The sequence below is a fragment of the Plectropomus leopardus genome, chromosome 5, assembly GCF_026936395.1.
Source record: "Plectropomus leopardus strain MGB_pleo_1.0 chromosome 5, ASM2693639v1, whole genome shotgun sequence".
Classification (NCBI taxonomy): Eukaryota; Metazoa; Chordata; class Actinopteri; order Perciformes; family Serranidae; genus Plectropomus; species Plectropomus leopardus.
In genome coordinates this window covers 35139631-35160104 of record NC_142180.1, presented here as the reverse complement: position 1 = coordinate 35160104, position 20474 = coordinate 35139631, and the positions used below count along the sequence as shown (strand labels likewise).

General features: G+C 38.7%; 1 protein-coding gene across 4 annotated transcripts in view; it reads left to right on the top strand.

Annotated features, from left to right (window-relative positions):
• Positions 1 to 20474, top strand: part of lpp (LIM domain containing preferred translocation partner in lipoma) — a 191538-nt gene that overhangs the window by 109049 nt on the left and 62015 nt on the right. For all 4 annotated transcript variants that reach the window (XM_042483690.2, XM_088078082.1, XM_088078081.1 and 1 more), the window contains one exon: positions 6051 to 6641. In XM_042483690.2, the coding sequence (XP_042339624.1) occupies positions 6051 to 6641 (591 nt within the window). The remainder of the gene's footprint in view (positions 1 to 6050; positions 6642 to 20474) is intronic.

Here is a 20474-nt window from a genome sequence, read left to right as displayed (position 1 = left end):
ATCAATGAAGGCAGAGTTTACTCAGCACTGATTGTATGTACATGACACTGCAGTTTTCTACCCCAAAGTTATTGTTAATAAACTGTTATGATTGTTATTCGGTCTATATCATAAACTGTGTACATAATGTATGTTTATCGCTATCGTTTAAGCTGCTGCGTGCCTTTGACCTGTTAGTGTCAATGAGTGGTCTGAGATAATAACTGGTTATATGACTTATCAGGTTTCGATAGTAGCACCATTTTCTGGGGCTGTTCAATTAATAATCTTTGCGAAGTTGGTACAGATTTAATTAAATAGCAGTTATATATTTACAAAGGCTTCACAAACGCTTGTACACACACTTAAAATAAATGAGTGAATTATTTCACTAATTGAGTTCCAGTAAATTACAATATGGAACACAGTTCAATTAGAGACAGACAACACCAAAACGAACCAATTAAAACATCACACATGGAGTTTCTGTAGGAAGGCTTGACTTTAAAGTCTACACGATCACCTTTTGTTATGAAGTTGGAGCAGGGGACGGATACAAGGCCAAGATTTTTTTTTCCTAAAATTTTTTTGGGTGGCAAAGGGCCGAGGTAAAAGTCGAATGCTGCAGCGAGGACACAGCCTCTGTACATGGGGCGCCCGCTCTACCTAGTGAGCTACTGGGTGCCCCAGAGGCCAAGATTTTGGGATGGGAGTGGGAAGTAGAGCAGGGAACGAGGAATAAAGGGAGATTTTTGTACCGGAGTGGCACTGCTGAATACATATAGGAGAAACACTGGTGTCCTCTCTGTGAAAAAAATATGCATTTCTTAACAAAATTAAGATAAAGTGATTCCATCATGTTTTAGTGTTTTTGGAAGAATTTTAAGCAAGTATTTTGAACTGCAATTATTTTGTTCTGGATAATCATGGCAAGAAGTGTTCATATCATCACATGCCTGCTGCAGTTACATGTATTACTATGATATAATTAGCAGAGGTAATAATAGTGGCAGCATTTCGGTGCAAATGTGATAGAGTTAACATTCAGTCTAATATACATATAGACAGACATGTAGCCTGGGTGAAAACATTGTTGAAATATATTCTGGTGAAAGGCGAGGGTTGTCATGTGATCATCACTTGAAGGAGCAAAAAAAAAAAAAGAATCAGATATGCAGATATAAGATAGGCAGAGCGAAAAAGTTCCCAATATGTGTATAACACACTTTATCTGCAAACCGAAAGATAGTTGAAAACAGCTAGAGGTCTCGCCACGTTCCACAGAGACATTGTTTAATCATATTTAATGTGCCTTATCTTGAGCTATTTTAGGAAGAAAATTGATACCCTCAGTCGCACGGCTGTGTCGAGGCTGACGGATTGTTAAATGTGACTATTGTGCCCGATTGTGCCGAGACAAGGCGACTGAGAGCGGCGGGGAGATTAGTGAATGTTTCAGTGTTGACTGGGAATTCTTCCATGGTCATAGTGCAAGTGCTGAAATAGACGGATGCAAATGGACAGTCGAGAGCATCCGCGTTGTATAAATAAGGAGCAGGAAGAAAGTTGAGAGAATAATATCCAAGGTCTTAGATGAGTCTGAAAAGATGCAGAACTTCTGCCTCTTTAGGGGTTTTCCCCAAGCTTGCTTTAAAAAAAAAATCCCCCACCCTTGTGGTTTGAAATGCAAAGTTAACAGTTTTACTCAGCCCCCTAAGGCTTGTATAGTCTCTCCTAATCTTTTTTAATGTGTCAAAAGGCTTTCTTGAGACTCTGTGAAATTTCACACTTAAGTTGTTTGCAAAGTCAGTCTGAATTACAGTGCAGAGTGAGGGTTAACTTTTCTGAAGGCGTTAGGGAAAACTTTTTTAAAAACTGCGTGTTGTGTTTGTGCATGGAGGGGGTGTTGGAGACAACAACACAGTATGCTTTCAGGCTGATGCTCTATCTGAGGTCGGCCAAATCTGAGCCTGACACGGGCAGGTCAGGTCATGCAAAACGACCGCAGGGGATTATTAATCATGTAATATGATTTAAGGTGTGTATGTGAATTATTATATCATTAAAACTGATATAATTTAGTATTATCTGTAGCAACCTTCAGTGGAATTATATTGTAATATGATCAAATTATTGTTTTTTAATAGTGTAGTCCAAATCAGCCTTTAATTATAATATTTATATTTTTATAGATAACATAATTTATTAAATAGAGTTGTTTTTTATTTTTTATTTTTCTTGTTGTATTTGGTGTGAGAGGAATTCACTTATTTTTATCCAAAGAAGATTTAATTTTTGGTCTTACAGTGAACTTGTGAACAAGTCTCCTGCTGTAAATATTTCTGCATCTGTGGGCGCTGCTTCGTCCTGAAGTCCACAAATAGATTGTGTCTCTGAGGTACAACAACTGCTAGAAATCTACTCAAAGATTGAGGGTCAAATGCAAGACAAGTTCCCAAACTGCATATACTGACAGAATATTGTTGTTGTTAAAATTTCATCTGATCCCTTTTGCATTTTCCGAGTTAGTCTTTTGTTCCTCACCATATATCGCCCATCTTCTCATTAAATATTACCACACAAAGTGCGTACAGCAAGTAACATTTAAAAAATAATGAAGTAATAATATATTATTCTAAAATATTTACATTTACTTACATTAAACCGTAAGAGAAGGGCATCTTATTTTTCCTAATTGTGGCATTTACTGTTAATGTACCCAATCCTGAATGAGAAATTGGCATTTTCATCATATAATGTCTGTTTTGCCAATCAACCCCTGCATTTAGGCCCAATGTCATTATAGCTAAAGTGTCCTGCTATTAATTAATTAAACAACTCATCAATTAAAAGAAGAACACTGTCATTACACAATATTAGGAACCTCTGCTCCTACCCTGCCGGTCTGCACTGACATCAGAGGAGCCGTAATGACTGCAGAAACTTTGCTGCCTTGACTTGAGGTAAATTTTGGGCGTCATTTACCATCAAGGGGGAAAGTGGATTGGAAATTTGTCAAAGCACAGGTCAACAATGTAATGTTAGCTAGCTAACTATTTATGTAGTTACTCAGACATCAGCATATAAACAGCATATTTTTTCAATACTTATTATAGAGCAAATGATCATAATACATTAAAATGACATAAAACAAAGATAATACAATGGTTATCATGATTTTATATGGTTTTTTGGAATCGCCTGACATAACACCTAATGCAAGCCTAAAAACTTCATTTGTGATAAATGCAAGGTTTTTGCAAATTGATGTGTTTCCATTAGGTATATTTTATATTTGTAGTTTCAGTTTGATCACTTTTAGGGTTAATGGAAACCAGCCTTTTGCTAATGATTCCACATAACACTCGGTCAGAGTGTACCTCTAAAAAACCTTATTTTGGAGGGTAGCTCTGTAGTAGCTCTGTAACCTCACCCTATCCTTCTCTCCCAACAAGAATCGGGACACCCTTCTCCCAGACGTAAAAAACAGGGGAGTGCAGGCTAAGTGGCAGAGGCGAGGGATGTGTCAGCATCGGGCCTCAGCAGTCATTATTATCTCAGACCACTCATTGACACTAACAGGTCAAAGGCACGTAGCAGCTTAAACGATAGCTTAGTGAATATGAAAAATCTTTTCCACTACGCAGATATTTTTGTTCAGGTCGTGTGCATTTGATTAGTTTCATCACCCTCCGAAAAAGGGGTGAATCCATTCTCTTAATGTAATTTGTGGAAAATGTACCATGACAGTGTAATTATTTTGAGGGGGCCAATTTGCATTTCCAGTGCTCGGCTAACTAAATGCTACTGTAGGTTCTAAGGCCTTAAAGATAAATTAATAATCTAGAGTATTTAAAACCCATGAAACATTTAAATTAAGTAATTTCACTTCCTAAAGGGCACGGTGGAGATTTTTCCATACATATGCAGACAGACACACTTTTTAAATAAACATCAGCACTAATCACTGAGACAGAAATCAGACTGAGAGCAGAAAATATTTTCTGGAGCTTTTAACGGTTCCCCAGGGGCTCCCCTCTGACTTAGATTAGATGGGATTTAGACAAAGTTGGTGCATGCACCCTCTTTCACCAAAACTTGGATTTCTTTTTATCTCGACACATTATTAGGATCACAGAATTTTTTACTGTATACTTTTTTTTCACTGATGGCATTACAACACAACTGTTTCTTATTCAATTTAGGCAAAGATCTTCAGCGGCGTTCAGCAGTGCAGAGAAACGGAGCTATATGGGGCATTGCTGTGCAGCAGGCTTTGATCAACTTTTAAGGGAAATCGATTGGAATTGTTGCTCTGCCCCAATTTAGAAGACATCTCATCAAACTGAGTTGCAAAGGGTCTAAAGACTACAAGTGTTCATTTTTGTTCCCCTAGTGCAGCAAATTTAGTAATTGACTCTGATTTTTGGCTGCAGGCAATAACCTAATAAGGCCATCCAAGGTTAATGATAGACCCTTTTTAGACTGGCTGAACGTCTGACACCGATATGTAGTGGTAGTGAAAAACAATTATTACTTACATGAGAGACACTCAGGGCAGAAGCCTCTGACATCTGACTGAAACGCTGTTATTCCGTGTTACTCGCTGCCGTGTTTTGCCGTACTTCGGCCTGTGTATCAAACCGTCGGCCTTTAGATCAAAATGCCACAGTTGCTCAGACGGCGAAGGATCCCAGCAGTGGCTCGTGTTGCTGCTTTACAGCCATCTCTTCCCAGGAACACCGGCGCTACAAATCTCAGTGATTTAACATCTTTCCCGTCCAAGCAGCTGGAGTCAGCACAAGTGTCATGTGCCATTGCCAATCTGCTGTCACGCCGTCCTCTACCAAACAATTTATCCCTTCCCCTCCTGCTTTATTAGCCATAGATTATGGGTGGTCGTGGACGGTGTAGAGCCTCTGCTGTCGAGGTAGCCTTGTAATTGACTCCGGGGAGGCAGGCTGGATAGTCATTTGAGCGTAAACCACAGTATCAGTAAATAGCTGCTGGATGCAACTGTTCTCAGTTTGCTCTGTTCCTGTTACTTTCCAGTTCCAGTTGTTTTCTTTTAGTAATTCTAGCAATGTGGCTCAGTATGTTTACAAATACAGTTCAGTGGCGCTGCGGTTATAGCTCGATTAGGCCATTATTTGGACTACTGTTCTTGTCCCAGCATACAAACACAGGAAAAATGGATTTATTGACAGAAGTATGTCCACCTCCACCACAGTAGGTGGTGATATGCCTACTTTCAGGTAGTTGCTATTGGACTTTCTTCTTGTTGACCTATTACATCAAATACCAAACATGTTGGCAAGCGCCAAATGGGTTGCATGTTGAATGGTGACAACATGGATGGCGCTGTACATTTCATACATACTCAAAAAATATAAATATAAAATACTACTTTTTAAAGTTTTATTTCCCTCACCTAAGCCAAAATTGAAAACTCAAATCCCTTCAAAGTCTGGCTGAGATGTATACTTGACGAGGAGCTCGACTCCCAATTGCATTGTCCACGTGTGTTAGTCCAACTTTGAGAAATTCGATTTACTCCGATTTGCAATACTCCGACAAACAACACATGAAGCCCCACAGCAACCTGTTCAAAGATAGAAGCTGGACAATACTGTGTATAACTGTTTTAACAAGACATACAAATAAAAGTTCTTAATAAAACTTTTAAACGTGTGTTTTATGTCACATTTTCAGTATTAAGCTGACGACTGCATAGTAGCTGGATTACTCACAATATGAGATGACTAAAAATGGCAACCATATTTTCAGTTTTGGCAACCAATAACTGATGGCTTGTTGCCAGCCTGACAGCCGCTTTTAAAAATTAGATTAGTACTGAACCATGGAGCATGGTAAAATCATACCTGCTGAACATCAGCATGTTTGGGTTGTCATTGTGATCATGTTGACATGCTGACAAATTCAGTGTATTCCTCTTAGATTCAGACTAAGATTTGTCCGTTTGCAGCCCGTACAGTGCAACATACTGTGGTGAAATGTAGTTATTTGGTTGTTAGTTTTAACTAGAGACAAACTTTTCTGCTGTTTTCCAGAACTCTGGATCCTCTGGGACCTCGACCCCCAGCGCTCCAGTGACTGGATACAAGCGAATGGTCATTCCAACCCAACCGCCTCTGACCGCCACCAAGAAATCTACGCCCAAACCTCAGGCTCCTGGGGGAGTCTCGTCTGTGCCCCCTTCTTCTGCCAGCCCAGTGGCTAAGCCTCAAAGCCACACAGCTCCTCAGCCTGTCCCCGCCTCCTACGCCACAGCCTCAACCCCGAGCCAGCCCACCTTCAATGTCCAGGTGAGGTCGGCCCAGCCCGGCCCCCAGCATCAAGCCCCAATGGGGCACAACTATGGCCAGCAGCCCATGCGCAGCCCTGCGCAGGTGCAGTACATGCCCGCCCAGCCCAAAGGTCCTGACTTTGCCTACGGACCACCACAGCCTGGCTTCTCCCAGATGGCTCAGGGGGCATATCAAGATCAGTACCATCCAGGAGGACCCCAACAAGGTGGCCCCAGGAGACTTGAGCCGGCCCCCGCCCAGGCATACCAACCTCCAGGCCCCAAGAAGACCTACATCACAGATGTACCGCCAAGCTTGGCTCCCTACACTTCTGGACCAGCTGTTCCACCAAAGGTAAGACTGTTTTTTATCACATAGCTTCATACACGTGAATGTGTTGCCGGAATTTTGAGTTATTGTGAACATAGCTGCAAAAAACAACATATTACATACATATTGGTCATAACAGAGAAAGATTTCTATAGTTGTGGCTGCAGCAAGAATCAATCCTGCCATTTACCGGTCCATCCTTCTATCCATCCACTCTGTTATATAATTTTCTACCACTTCATGCTCTGGAAGGGTTGCATTGGTCTAAGCAGACTAGCCAAAGCGTCCATTTCCCCAGCCGTGTCTCCCAGCTCCTACTGGAGATTCCCGAGGCGTTCACAGGGCAGCTGGGATATCTAATCCCTCCAGCGTGTTCTAGGTTTGCCCTGTGGCTTCTTTCCAATTAGATATCCCTGGAATACCTCCACAGGGACGAGTCTCTGAGGCGTCCTGATTGGGCGCTCAAACCACCTCGACCTGCTCTTGTGAAAAGCGAAGCAGTCTTCAAACCTCTCTGGGATATTTGAGCTCCTCTATCTCAAAGACTGAGCCCAGACACCATGGGAAGGAAACTAACTTTGGACACTTGTATCCAAAACTCTTTCAGTCGCTTCTCAAATTCTGTGACTAGTTGAGAGTTTAAACATGTAGAATCTAGAGTTAAAGCTTGATTTTACAGGGTTCGTACGGTCATGAAAACTTGGAAAGTCATGGAATTTGCAAATAGCAACTTCAAGGCCTAAATATACCTTGAAAATGTTGGAAAGTCATGGAAAGCATCAGAAATTTTAAAATCCAACAATTTTTAAAAATCACTCAAATATTTAAAAAAAAAAAAAAAGATTTAAGTTAAAAAAGCCAACAAATTGCATTTAAAAAAAAAGAAAAGAAAAAACATATTTTTTCTTTTAAAATCTGCAATGATAAAGAACCGATAAGGAGTATCAATGGTTGTTTCAGAGAATGTATGGTCTTGACAATTTGCTTCAAAGTCATGAAAAAGTCAAGGAAATGTATTGGTGCAGAATGTGTATGAATCCTGATTTCACTGCAGTACAACATCTGCATGACTAAAATCACTTCATCAGTCCGCCTGTTGATGAAGTGTTGACCTCATCTCCTGAGTACAGAACAGGTCTGAATAGCACAGCCTGGTTTTGTGAAGCTGGTGTTCGGCCAAGTCATTTCTTTCTCTCTGGCATCTTTTCAGTCATGTTATAGACTATTTGATAAAGTAGGAATTTGAGTGTGTGTGAGGGTGCACAAGAGTGCAAGTGTGTGTAGACGATTGTGTGTGCCAGTGTGTTGTTTAATGCACATTGGGGTGTTTGTGTGCGTAGGGTATGCATACATTTGTTCAGCATCAGATGGCAATGCATTGGGGAGCTGCTTACCATCTTCCATTGAAATGCTGAGAATAAACAGTTGTTTTAACCTTTATGAATTTTTGAAAGATCCTCTCTGTTGGGGGTTTACACCATCTGATTTCATTTGTCTCATAAACAGCAGCTCATATGCATGTGGACTATCTACCCGCTGTGCATTGTAAAGCTAAGCACATTACTTTAATTTTCTTTTTTTTAAGCTAAATGTGTAAATCTAAAATCAAATCTAAAGGTAATAACAAAAGCCTTTATGTTGTTTTGTTCTCATATATCTTTTTATTGAGGAGTTATATTTCGTGTACATTTCACTTATGCATTCAAGACTCATTTATAGGGTTTATGCAATTGCGCAGTGTTTGTAGCGTTGGAGTCATTAAGAAATTAAATAATGCCATAGGCACAGAGGTGATAAACAAAGCAATAAACAAGGAGAATACAGAAATATCTAAAGAAAATATCTTCCCCTATTACAGTCTCCATCCCCACTCACATCCTCCCTGCCAGCTCATCCAATTTTTTTTGTTTTTGTGCTACAGTGTAATTCTAAATATTGTATGTTCCCATGGTTGTGACTTTATCAGTCAGAATTAAATGACAGTTAGTTTGTTAAAACCCTCCCCCAAACAGTGATTGTCCAATCATAGCAGGGCAGGCAAGATTCAGATTTCTCATGCCAAACTGAAAACAGAGAAAGTCAAAAAAAGATTTATTAATTAAATGGTGTGTTACCTTTTCAAATAGAGCTGAAATGCAGCAAATGTCTGCGTATACATAACAGTAAATATAATAATAATAATAATAATAATAATCATAATAATAATAATAATGATAACAATAATAATAACAATAACAACAATAATAATAACAATAACAATAATAATAATAAAAAAAATAATAATAATAATAATAATCATAATAATCATAACAATTTTGGAGGAAAAATCTAAAAAAAAAAAAGGAAATAAGCTTGTTATTAAAATAGATTAAAAGTCAAAACAATTTACCTTTAATTTATTAAAGATTAAAAAGACAATTCAGTGTTTCAAACAACTCACATTAGCTTTGTTAGCAACGACCACAGCTGCTAAAATCTGTTTGTGACAGCTGACAGTCGTCGGCTAGAAATGAGAATCCTGCCTGTCGTTTTGACATTTTTTCAATAATTTTTAGATCCTAAGAGTCCATTCTTTAACACTGCTCGTCGGTGTACCATTAAATGCACACATAATTAAACACCCACAAACACAAAAAAAACCCCACATTCATAATAAGTTTAAAAAGCATTGCATTTAATCTTGGCAGAGCGGTGTGAGACTGGCCTCAAGCCTCAGCAGCATTGCAAGACGTTGGACCTTTTTATAGAACTGTACATGACTGAGAAGAATTACAGAACACTGTCATCCCTCAGAACAGAGTGGTGTATGCCACAGAGACAGCTATTCTAATCTCAATACATCCAGCCTTCGACAATCTCTGGAAAGTGCAAGGCCCTTGAGTTTTCTTTAATTCAAGGATTTTATGCTGGTTCAAAATACAAACTGGGCCTCTCAGCCTCTGGGAATAGCTCATCAAGGACTGTACTTTACTAAATACAAATTAGCTTCAACATTGCAGAGTATCTTAAAAATAAGTCTAATTATATTTGTTCAGAACAAAAGTCTACATTTTGCTGGAAAAGCTCGCTTTGGTCCCAGTATGATGCATTATTAAAAAACAAAAGGTGGCGTTTAATAGATTTGTGAGCATCTCTTTGATTTCAGATAAAAGCAAATCACTAATTTTACAGATATAGCGCGTAAGCTATATATATTTTCTTTCTTTCCCAAGGATATACTGTAGCAGGATAATGGGCTGCTTCCCCCTGTGTGCTTTATTTGTATGCTTTGAAACATATCGAGAGCGTAATGCTCCATATGCACAGATTCAGCCGCATGATGTGCTGTAAATGACTCTGCGGCGTCACATCATGTTTGACCCGAGAACTTTAGTATCCAAACCTTGGCTCTAATCTGACTTTTTGTTTATTTGTATCCAGTGTAGCAGCTCTTTAACGCCAAAATAAACCAGCCACCATAAAAGCAAGATTAGACTGAAAGCAAAATCTGTCAACTTTGCCTTTGTGATCATCGCTCCGCTTGACCCGATGTCCTGACATGTTCGTAACCTCTTACAAATGGTGTTAAATCTACTTAAAAGGAGTGGGTTGTGCCTCTTTTAATCTGTTGTGCGAATAAACCAAAACATAGTCAATTAAAGGAACTATTTACATATTTGTTAGAGTTAATGTTGATTTTATGTAATACCCGAGGCTTTCTTGGTGGGGGGTCTGTGACTGTGATTGAGGACTTTATTCAAGAGATCATAGACCATAATTGAGGGTATTCATAGAAGGTCAGTGTCATTAGAAGTCCAAGATGAAGTCCTTGGATGAAATTCTCTGATCATGACTTGTTCTCATTAGTTTCCCTGCTTTGCCCCCCACCTCATCCGACGTCAACCCCTGCCACCCTGCACCCAGTCCCCAAACTCACTCAAAGTGAAGGTGTGAGAACAGCTTCAACAGGCTCCAAGGACGCTTAATTACCTTAATCCACCAGTGTTTGATCTCTTTTGTGGTCCAAAAAATTAACAGATTTCATGGCTGCCGGTTAACATACCAATTTCCACGAGTCTCCCCGTCTATCCTGAAATTGGAGGAAAGCTAAGCTGGATGATGACTTGTGTTATTGCTGAGCTTGAGTGACGTTTGACAGGGCAGGATTATTTTTGAACTGCTCAATCCCTGCAGCCAGTTAAAGCCCCCTCGAAGGTCAATGATGGTTTCAACTGTCAAACATGTTTAAATTTCTGACATTTCTCTGCCTTCCAGCCCTGACCACTTTGCCTTTTGACCTGCACATGAACATTTGCATATGGTGACATTAGGATGCATCCGAAAGATCATTTTTAGACATGTCACATGGCTTGGCATGAACCCTTAATAATCTCTCAAAATCGTGCTTGGAAAACTGAAACAAAAATCCCACCTCGAAAAGAATGCAGTAAACAACACCTGTGAAAATCCATCAAAATAAGCAATTCGCTGTCTGTAAACATTGCTAGAGAAATTATCTTTGATAGTGCATTAACTTATTCATTTTCTATTTAAACATACAATGTGTAATTTTCTGCTGCAAGGCTTCTCTCAATCAAAAAATTAACAACAGATGAAGCAATGCCATCATTGCAGTCAGATCCTTTTGGTAAGGATTTCTTCAAAGTTCATTATAAAGAAGGTTTTAAGAGCGAGTTGAATTATCTCTTTCTCTCCAAAACAAACAGATCAGGTGATTATAACCTTTAAAAACACTGAATAAAGCATTAAAAATCATTGTTTCTTAGGCACAGTTTGGAAAGCAGGGGTTAGAGCTGAGTTGTTGCTTAAGTTTGCTCAGCTTGTTTCTCTGATAACTTCAAATTCAGACGTCTGATGATTAACAGCCTAAATTTGGTTAAAAATTAGAGTGAAAAATAACCACGATCCAAAGTGTTTTATGAAAATGTGGCTGAAACTGAAAAAAAGTCAATTTATAACAGCTTGTAGCACACAACAATAACCCCTGCACAAAGGGGATACAATGCCACCAAATGAGACACTGTGTTCTCAGTTAAAATGAATGAGTGTTTTTAAACATTATTGAAAATATTTGGAGGAATGTCAGTACAGACAGACTCAACAAATTATTTATCTTTAAATGGCAATTCCTGATTTTTGTGCAATCTATTTTTACCAAAACGTGCAACTGGAATACATCATGAACACAAGTTCATTCTTGCCAAGGCTTATTTAACAGATATCATGATGGAAACGGCCACATGCTTCTTAATTAACAAAAATTCACACCATATATTGTCTTGGGTACATACAATTTATACTGTTAAGTTATTTATTAGCGCTTTTCAAAAACAAAATTACAAAGGGAGATATTGTAAAACAACAAATAAAATAATCAATAAAATCCAAAATATAAACTTGAAAAAAAGCTAAAAATATAGCAATTAAGTCAAAGTTAATACAAAAATACATAAATCAATTGAATGAAACAGGACTGCACCACTTCAGTCACCTCAAAAGTGACCCCAGATCGCAGGCTTTTAGTTTGACATTATTAAAAAGGGCATTCCGACTAGACTTGAGACTGTTAATAATGCAAGTACTGGGACCAGTAAGGGCAATTATAAGGATCTTTCATTTGTAGTCACTCAAGTGCAGGACCCTTTTAGACATCTAGTTCTTAATATCAGCAAGGCAAGACATAATTTAGTACTCAGGGACTACCAGGCTGTATTGCGTTTTACAGTTTCATATCATCCACATATAAATGGTAGTCTATATAGTCTGTGGAAAATATGCACCTGAGGTTTCATGTAAATCAGAAATAAAAGTGGACCCAGGTTTGACCCTTGGGGGACCCCTTCAAAGATGTTTTGGGTTTTTTTTTTTTAAGCTCATAAAAAACTCAGATAGTCCTTGCTCTGCATTGTAAAAGGAGCTTTTCTTTGCACAAGAGGTGATTATAGTTATTTCTGGAAAGTTGATCAGGTGCAAACACTTGCTGTGTTTACATCATACGTGATGACTTCTCTTCAGGTGATTAACCCCAGCTGCCCTACACTCAGGAACTATGAACGCCTCCCTAAAAATAAGGAAGCTGACTGAGTGCTGGGTTACCAGCTCTGCTCCAGATCACCAGAGAGGAGTCTTTGCCTGGTGCAGAGTTACCACGTGTAACTACAAAGGGAGGGCCCAGGGCTTAGACAAGATGAAGACATGTTATCTGCAGCTCTGTGATCTTTTCTGTGTAGATGCACCTTGAAACAAATTGCACTTTGTTCTACACCAAACAAACAAAATGTTTTTTCTAAACTGTGTAGTGGTAGAAAATTGACAGATTAACGGTTCCATTTTTTGAAGTAGCCTTTATTAAAACAAGATTGATTCAGATCAGTGATTGATATAATACACATTCTCCGTCCTTCCCTAAACCCAATTCATTTTATTTTTTTCACAGCACCATCGAACCATTACAATAAAAGCTCATCCACATATTTTTGTTTTTTATTGACAGAGATTCCCTCAAGCTACACGAAAAAGAAATAAATGCTTCCTTAGATTTCCTTACAGCTGCTTTCTATTTTAACAGAACACCAGAAAAAGCAGCCTCTAATTCTCACTCTGCACCTCAACACATTTGTTTTTTTAAGTTCTATTTAAATGCCATCGTGTTTTTTAAGGACAAAATCATTTCTATTTCCGTGTAGAAATTTCTGCCAAATTAATGTTAAGTGGAGCTTTCAGAAAAAAATGCCACCACTAAATTAAGCTTTTGTGTGTGTGTGTGTGTGTGTGTGTGTGTGTGTGTGTGTGTGTGTGTGTGTATTCAATTTGTGTGAAAGGAACAACTAATGAACCTGAAACTATAATTAGAACATATTCCGTGCAGTTTCTGAGACAGTGATATTGTCTGAACAGCACAATTAAAAACAAAATGAGTCGTGGTTTTTAAAAAGCACACCCACTCACATCTAAGTATGAATATTTCAATTACACCTGTGAGCTGCTCTGCCCGCTCAACAATGTCTTTGTTTTATTTTATACTGTTCAAGAATTTAGTTTTATACAAAGAAGGCACAACTTTCATTGTGATTTACTTGAGAAAAGTTTCTGTTTTGGCTTTCGCTGCCTTAAAATGGAACTGGCGAGGTCGTACTGACGTGTATATTACATATATATGCATATATACATATGAGGTCAAGTACATGATATGCTCGGAGTTCAAGCGATTTAAAGACACGCTGTGGAGTTTTTCATGAACAAAGTTTCTGTTTACATTCAGTGTTACTCGCCAAAATGTTTGCATATTTCCTCGTGGCCTGATGTCCTCATAAAACATTTGCAAAGCTGACCATCTTGAAATTTTGAAATATGCATTGTTTACTTGATAGCAGTCTTTTTCTTCCCTGCCTTTGCTGCTGCATTGATATATTTCTGAGTCGGTCCAGGCCAGTCTCTTCTGACTGAGATGGTTCTTTGAGGCACTTTTATTCTGATTATTAGAGGAATAAAGATCCATGTAAACATACCTACTGCTGCTTAGGGACTTAGGCCACTTTTATTTGAGAACAGAACTACTGGAAATGCAAAAGTCTTTCCCCCAAGGTTTTAAAAAAAATCTTCATTCTTGAGGTAACATTGTGAAAATGATCCTTGTTACACGGATCTGCAAAAACGCTGCAGTATGCATGCCAGGCCAGTAGTTGGCAGTGTAACTTTGTATCGACACACCGTAGAAGAACACCACGTGCACGCTCAAAGCGCAAGCAGTTTACACGGTGACAGAGAGGGTTGCATTTTCCAAAAATTACACTCTGGAGCCCGGTTTCAAAAGTTTGCTTTTTCAGGCCGCCAAAAGCCCTGTCGTCATGTGAACAAAAGGCCAAACAGCAAATAAAGTTTAATATTTCATGCAACAACCGAAGCCGTGTAAACGGGCCCTGAGAATAAAGCAGGCAAAACTGTTTTGTTTTCAAAATGATCAATGATGATGCAATTTCTGCGTTTCAGAGAATCGATATATTTTTTAAAAAATGGAAAAGTAACTGACTCTAGCATTTTCAAAAACATCAGCATGTTTCATGAGTGGAGGTTCTGAGCACTGAATACCACAGCAGTGGGTCATTCAAGTTGACTCCTCTCGTAAACACAGTGAATACGACCCCTCTTGAAGGCACTATTTTCTATGCACATAAACATCATGGATATGTTTTTTACTGAAAGCAGCATCAGGCATCAGGTAGGGATGTGCATGACAATTTGTTGTTGATGTTTTCAAACTAGGCTGTGAACTTTGTGAGGTTTCAAAATATCAATAGTGAGTTGGACAGTAATTTTAGGGTTTGGGGGAGAATTTGTAAAACTTTACAGACTCGAGCTTTAAGAGCCAAAAGTTTGTTTGAACTTCATGCATACAGTGTGCCATTATACAGTCACAGTATTAGTGTAAAGCCTTCCCCATTCTAATGACCAGAATTTAAAAAAAATATTATATATGATGTGTGAAAATATCAAGATAAAGATCTGCTTTTCATAGCAGAGACAATGTCACATGCTGCAGAAAAAGCAACCCAAGCGACAGAATAAATGATGCATTTCTGCAAACTGCGGATACGTCAAATTTGTTTATGATCATGTAGCTCATACTTTGAAACTTCATTTTTTTCTTTATGTTTCAACAATGCTGCAACTTGTGGTTATGTTCAGGCACAAAAACCACTTAGGTATGGTTAGGAAAAGATTATACTTTGGATTTAATTTCCCGCTTTTTGTGACACTACCCCGGCCAGAAATTCAGCATTGTCTCTGTAAAAAACAACCGCTTTTTGTTTTTCTGTTTGTCAGTTTACAAACCTGTCACGTCACCCAGTGTATTTAGCTCTGTCCTGTTCTGTCTAGTCTGTTCTCACCTGTCCTGTCTTGCTTCACTTAGTAAAATTTAGTAAAAAGAAACAGTCACAAAGTGAAAAAACAGCAAAGAGTTGTGAAAAAGACCCACTCTCAGGGGCTAAAAAGCCACTAGAAAAACAGCAGTGGGTCACTAAAACACAACCAGTTTTATTAGTTCTTGGCCTCGAACAGCTTAGCAGGCGTCTCACATAGGAGTCACGGCATCTACCATCCCCTCCAACTCCAAAATATAAAGTCAGCTGATGCACTGCGTCACTTTAGAAACATTTTTATGATGCATATGAAACATACAAATGTAGCGTGTCTGTGGTTTGCAGAAACGTGCAATGCCAACATTTTCTTCTGGGGGCTGAGCAGAGTAAACGCCACATGGGGCAGTTAAACCGTCTCTCCCTCTCTGCTCTTGTCAGTTTGGAATAATAAATCTATTAGCTCATAGCAGCTGATGGACTTATATCTTGTAACCTGCACACAGTCCTGTCCGCTGTGCACACAGTTATATCATCTGAAGTCACTACGAGTCACTCACACTCTTTGACAGGGATCAGTTGGTTCCCTTTGCATTGCACATTCACGAGCTACTGTATATAATTACTGCTGTGCCCACAACCGTGCTGTCGGGTGACAGGGTGCTTGGTGGTGGTCCCAGCTGGCTCTGGTTACTGGATGTTTCAAAGACTAAAGGTCAGTCCACTTGACCTGATCCTCGGGCTCAGTGATGGAAAGCAGATCTCCTTATGTTTCACTCTCATGCCAACACATCAGAAAGCTTCCTTCCAGTAGCTGCTTCAGGCTTTAAACAGGCCTGACACGAATCTCAAATGCAAATATAGCCACCAGCGACAAGAAAAACACATTACAGCGAGTGATAAATGGTCTGAGCTGAGGACATTTTGTGTTACGACCGACACAAATATGGCAATGATTGCTTCAAAGTTATGTCATTTTTTTATTGTCGCAGTGTTTATGATCAGTGTGTCATTAGAAATGTCACCAGGTTATAGGTGTTATGATTTTATTGAAAGTGGATTAATAGAAAGTTTTTAAAAGTCATTTTAGGACTGCTAAATAAATAAAAGGATTACTTATTAACTGAGTCTTTAAATTATTCACTAGAATTAATTACAAAATCACAGAGAGGACAACAGAATTATGTAACCAGAAGCTGAAAAATGGACGGTGCACCGTGTAGTTTTCGGGTACTCGTCGAGTGTGGAGCACCTGCTTTGTGCGAATCCGTCGGTAGTTTCAGGCTGTTTCAATGAAGAAAAAGAGGTTTGGAGACAAATAAAGACTGTGAACATAAAGTTGTTTGTTTACAAGAGAACTTTGCAAAATGCCTTTAACCCTTTAAAACCTGAGCAAATTGGCTTGATATATATATATATATATATATATATATATATATATATATATATATATATATATGGAAAGAGAGAGAGAGAGAGAAAAGTTATATGTTTAAAAAAACACAGATTATTTTACCATTCTTCATGAAATTGAGCACATAAAATGTGCTACATCCAAAAGGTCTAAGTATGCAGAGCTAAATTCCTTATTATTGTTATAATTACAATATATTAAAAAGTGACATGATTTTAAAATGAAATAAAGATTGGGTCTGCACTTGAATGAAGTAATGCTAATATTTTCATTTACATGTTAGTTATCAGAAATAAAGGGCTGTGTTGTCTTTCATGTTTTGTTTGTTTGTTTGTTTGTTTGTTTGTTTGTTTGTTTGTTTGTTTGTTTGTTTGTTTGTTTGTTTGTTTGTTGATTGGCCGGTTTATTCGGTCAGTGGTAACCGTCAGTAGATCAGATGTGTTTGTCACATAACCTCTCATAAATAAGCGGCCCCGCCACCCTCTCCTCCTCTGGCCCCCTCTGAGAGGAACAGCACGGCTGGTAAATAACTGGCCGGATCGATACCTGTCATTGCAGTTCAGTGAGCTCCGGCAATCTGAAATGTCTGAGCAGTTTGTTTATTTTCTTGTTTTCAACCTCTCCTCCTGACCGGCCTGCAGTGAAGAGATGCAGATGTATCCTGCAGTACTGGGATTCTTCTGCAGCTCTAAATGTGGTTCCTATGATACTGTGGCATGCTGGGTTGGCTGACCTCCCTGCATTCACTCCAAGTCATATGACATTAACAAATTCAGCGCTATGATATCAGTATTACGCCAATATTGCCACCACATAGGGCTGCAACTGAAGATGATCTTCATGGTTTATTCATCTGTTGATTTTTTTTGTGATTAATTGATCAGTTTTTATTCTATAAAATGTCAGAAAGTGATGAAAAATGTCGATTAGTGTTTCCCAAAGCCCAAGATGACTTCCTCAAATGTAATGATTTGTCCACAACCCCAAAATTTATATTTATTGTTGCAGAGGAGTGAAGAAAAATGTCACACATACATTCATGTTTAAAAAGCCTGAATCTGAGAAACTTGACTTTTTTTCTCATATAAAATAATTCAAAAGGGCTGTTACAATATCTTAGAGCCAAAAGTGACTTTATCAAATGTCTTGTTTCGTCCGATCAACATTTTCTAACCCCTAAAAATCAAATTTATTACAATTAGTTGCTTTAACCCTTTGAAACCTGAGAAATTTGGTTTGTTTTGTTGTTTAACAAGACATGGCCAAAAAAAAGGAAATTACAAAAAAATTACCTGAAAATGTGCAAAAAAATAATAAATAATAATCAATTAATTGACTAATAATTGCAGCTTTAAAGCACAGTCTGCATGAAGGTTTATGGATATCTGGGATCAGTCAGACACCAGGCAGCTAACACATCATTTATTAGTTTAATGGAAATGTACATTTTAAAGTGATTTATTTTCTTCAAGTCCTTGAAAATGTAGTAGTACTTGAATTTTTATCTTTTAATGTCTGTATAATCACAGTACAATTCAAGTCTAAGCAAAGGAGCAAATTCTCAGATTTTAAAACCTGGAAATATCTCCTTTTTAGTATTTTTCTGCTGAAAAATGACTGAAACGATTCATTTTTATCAAAACAGCTGCAGATTGATTTTCTTATGGTTGAAAAATCGATTAATCGACTAATGGTTGCAGCTTTAAAGCACAGTCCACATGAAGAAGTGTGGATTTCTGGGTTCAGTGAGACGCCCGGCAGCTGAAACCACCTGCACAAACAGTGGCCCCTGCTGGCTCGTTGTGGTCATGATCTCCTGTCAGTTCAGCACCTCTCTGTGTTCCTCTTGTTTTGCACATAAACAAGGTTTCTCTTTTTCCACATTTGCTGAACCTAGATTCCTCTCTGCCCTCTTCACATCCTCCTCCGTCCACAAAAGGACTCTCATCCGCCCCTGGCTCAGAGTCCATGAAACGTGTGCACTTTCTAAACATTTTTTTTCTCATCAGAGAAGCATCTGTCAGTGGATGGGGCTTTGTTGGCTCCAGCATGTTAGTGGTAGCGTTTTGGTCAACAGATATCTTTCAGGGTGTCATTCAGATAAACCGTGTCGTCGTTTAGGTGGAGCAGACGGATATATCATGGTTTGTTTGGAGGCGAAATTACACAGGAGCTCGACAACACTGTGTATTACAAAAGGGAAGTGCAGGTTTGCCAATACATCGATTTGAAGACATAACCTGTATGAATCCTAATTATATCCACCACATGCGTTTAAATATAGATCCATGCAGCCACAGGAGGGAATACTTTGAGCTCTCACCCAAACCAAGAAACCTGCATCCTGTGTAATCTGGTGTTTGCTGCATTCATGTGATTGTAATGGCATACAAAGAGACGCCAAATAAGTTTTATCTCCATCCCAACAATTTGTGCAGTCATTTGTTGTTGTTGTTGTTGTTGTTGTTTTTTCAGATTGCTTGTGGCTCCCCTCTCTACACTCTCAGATTTTCAAATATCTGTTTGCAGGGGGATGTGTCAGTTCCGAACAGATGACCTAGTTTTTACACACGCACAATCTTACAAACATTGAAAGGCCCCTCTACATACATTACTCTCCTGCGAACACTCTGAAATTCATCCTTTTATAAGAACACGGCGACGATTTGAATGGCTGCGGAAAATGTCAATTATGGAATTGGTTAATTTTTAATTATCGTCGGCTGCTCTGTACACAGCTGCTCCAACAGTTGACTGTTATTTTTTTCCCGGCATTTAATTGGAGCTGAAACAGCATGACCTATTTTGTTTGGAGAGAATGTATACTTTATCTGTGCCTCCTCAGAAGGTGGCCTTGAGCTTAATTCAAAGCTCTGCGATGCTTCTTCTCAAAGTGTAATGCATTACAGATTACTCATAACCTGTTTAACATCGCAGGCAGCAAATTCATCAGCTGGATTACATAAGGCCTCCAACATGAGTCCTTTCAGACTTTACAAATTCTGCTGTTAAAAATGCAGCTGTTAGAACAGTGACAAAGCAACTTTCCTTCAATTAATGGTTTTTAAAGGTCCAGTGTGTCGGATTTAGGGACATATATTGTCAGAAAGAATATAATAAGTATGTTTTTTTTGGGTATAACTTGACTTTGACTCACCAGATATAGACTGTGGTTATAACCTTGCCATTGGCAGGCTGTTTTTGCCCACAGTCTCCCCTTTTTTCTGCGATCTTTGTGTCATGATTTTCAAAATCCCAAACAACAACCTCCGAGGTGACAACCCACATGCGGAAAAGGGCAAGTTTTGACAAAGATTTGGATTGTGCAGTAAGACATCACTGCTTTATTCTTTCTGTGAATTTTTGCAAACGTCTACAACAATTGAAGCAACTTGTGTACACACCTCGAATACCTGAATATGATCCCTTTTTATACCGGCAATCTGATACTGGACTTCGTGCCTGATCGGCAGACATTCCAGCCGCGAGAGTTTGCCCAGTTAGCACTCAGCAGCAGTGCCAACACCCGACACTGAGCTGTCAAACAGTCCGAACAAACTCACACCGATACGAAACAACCTCAGA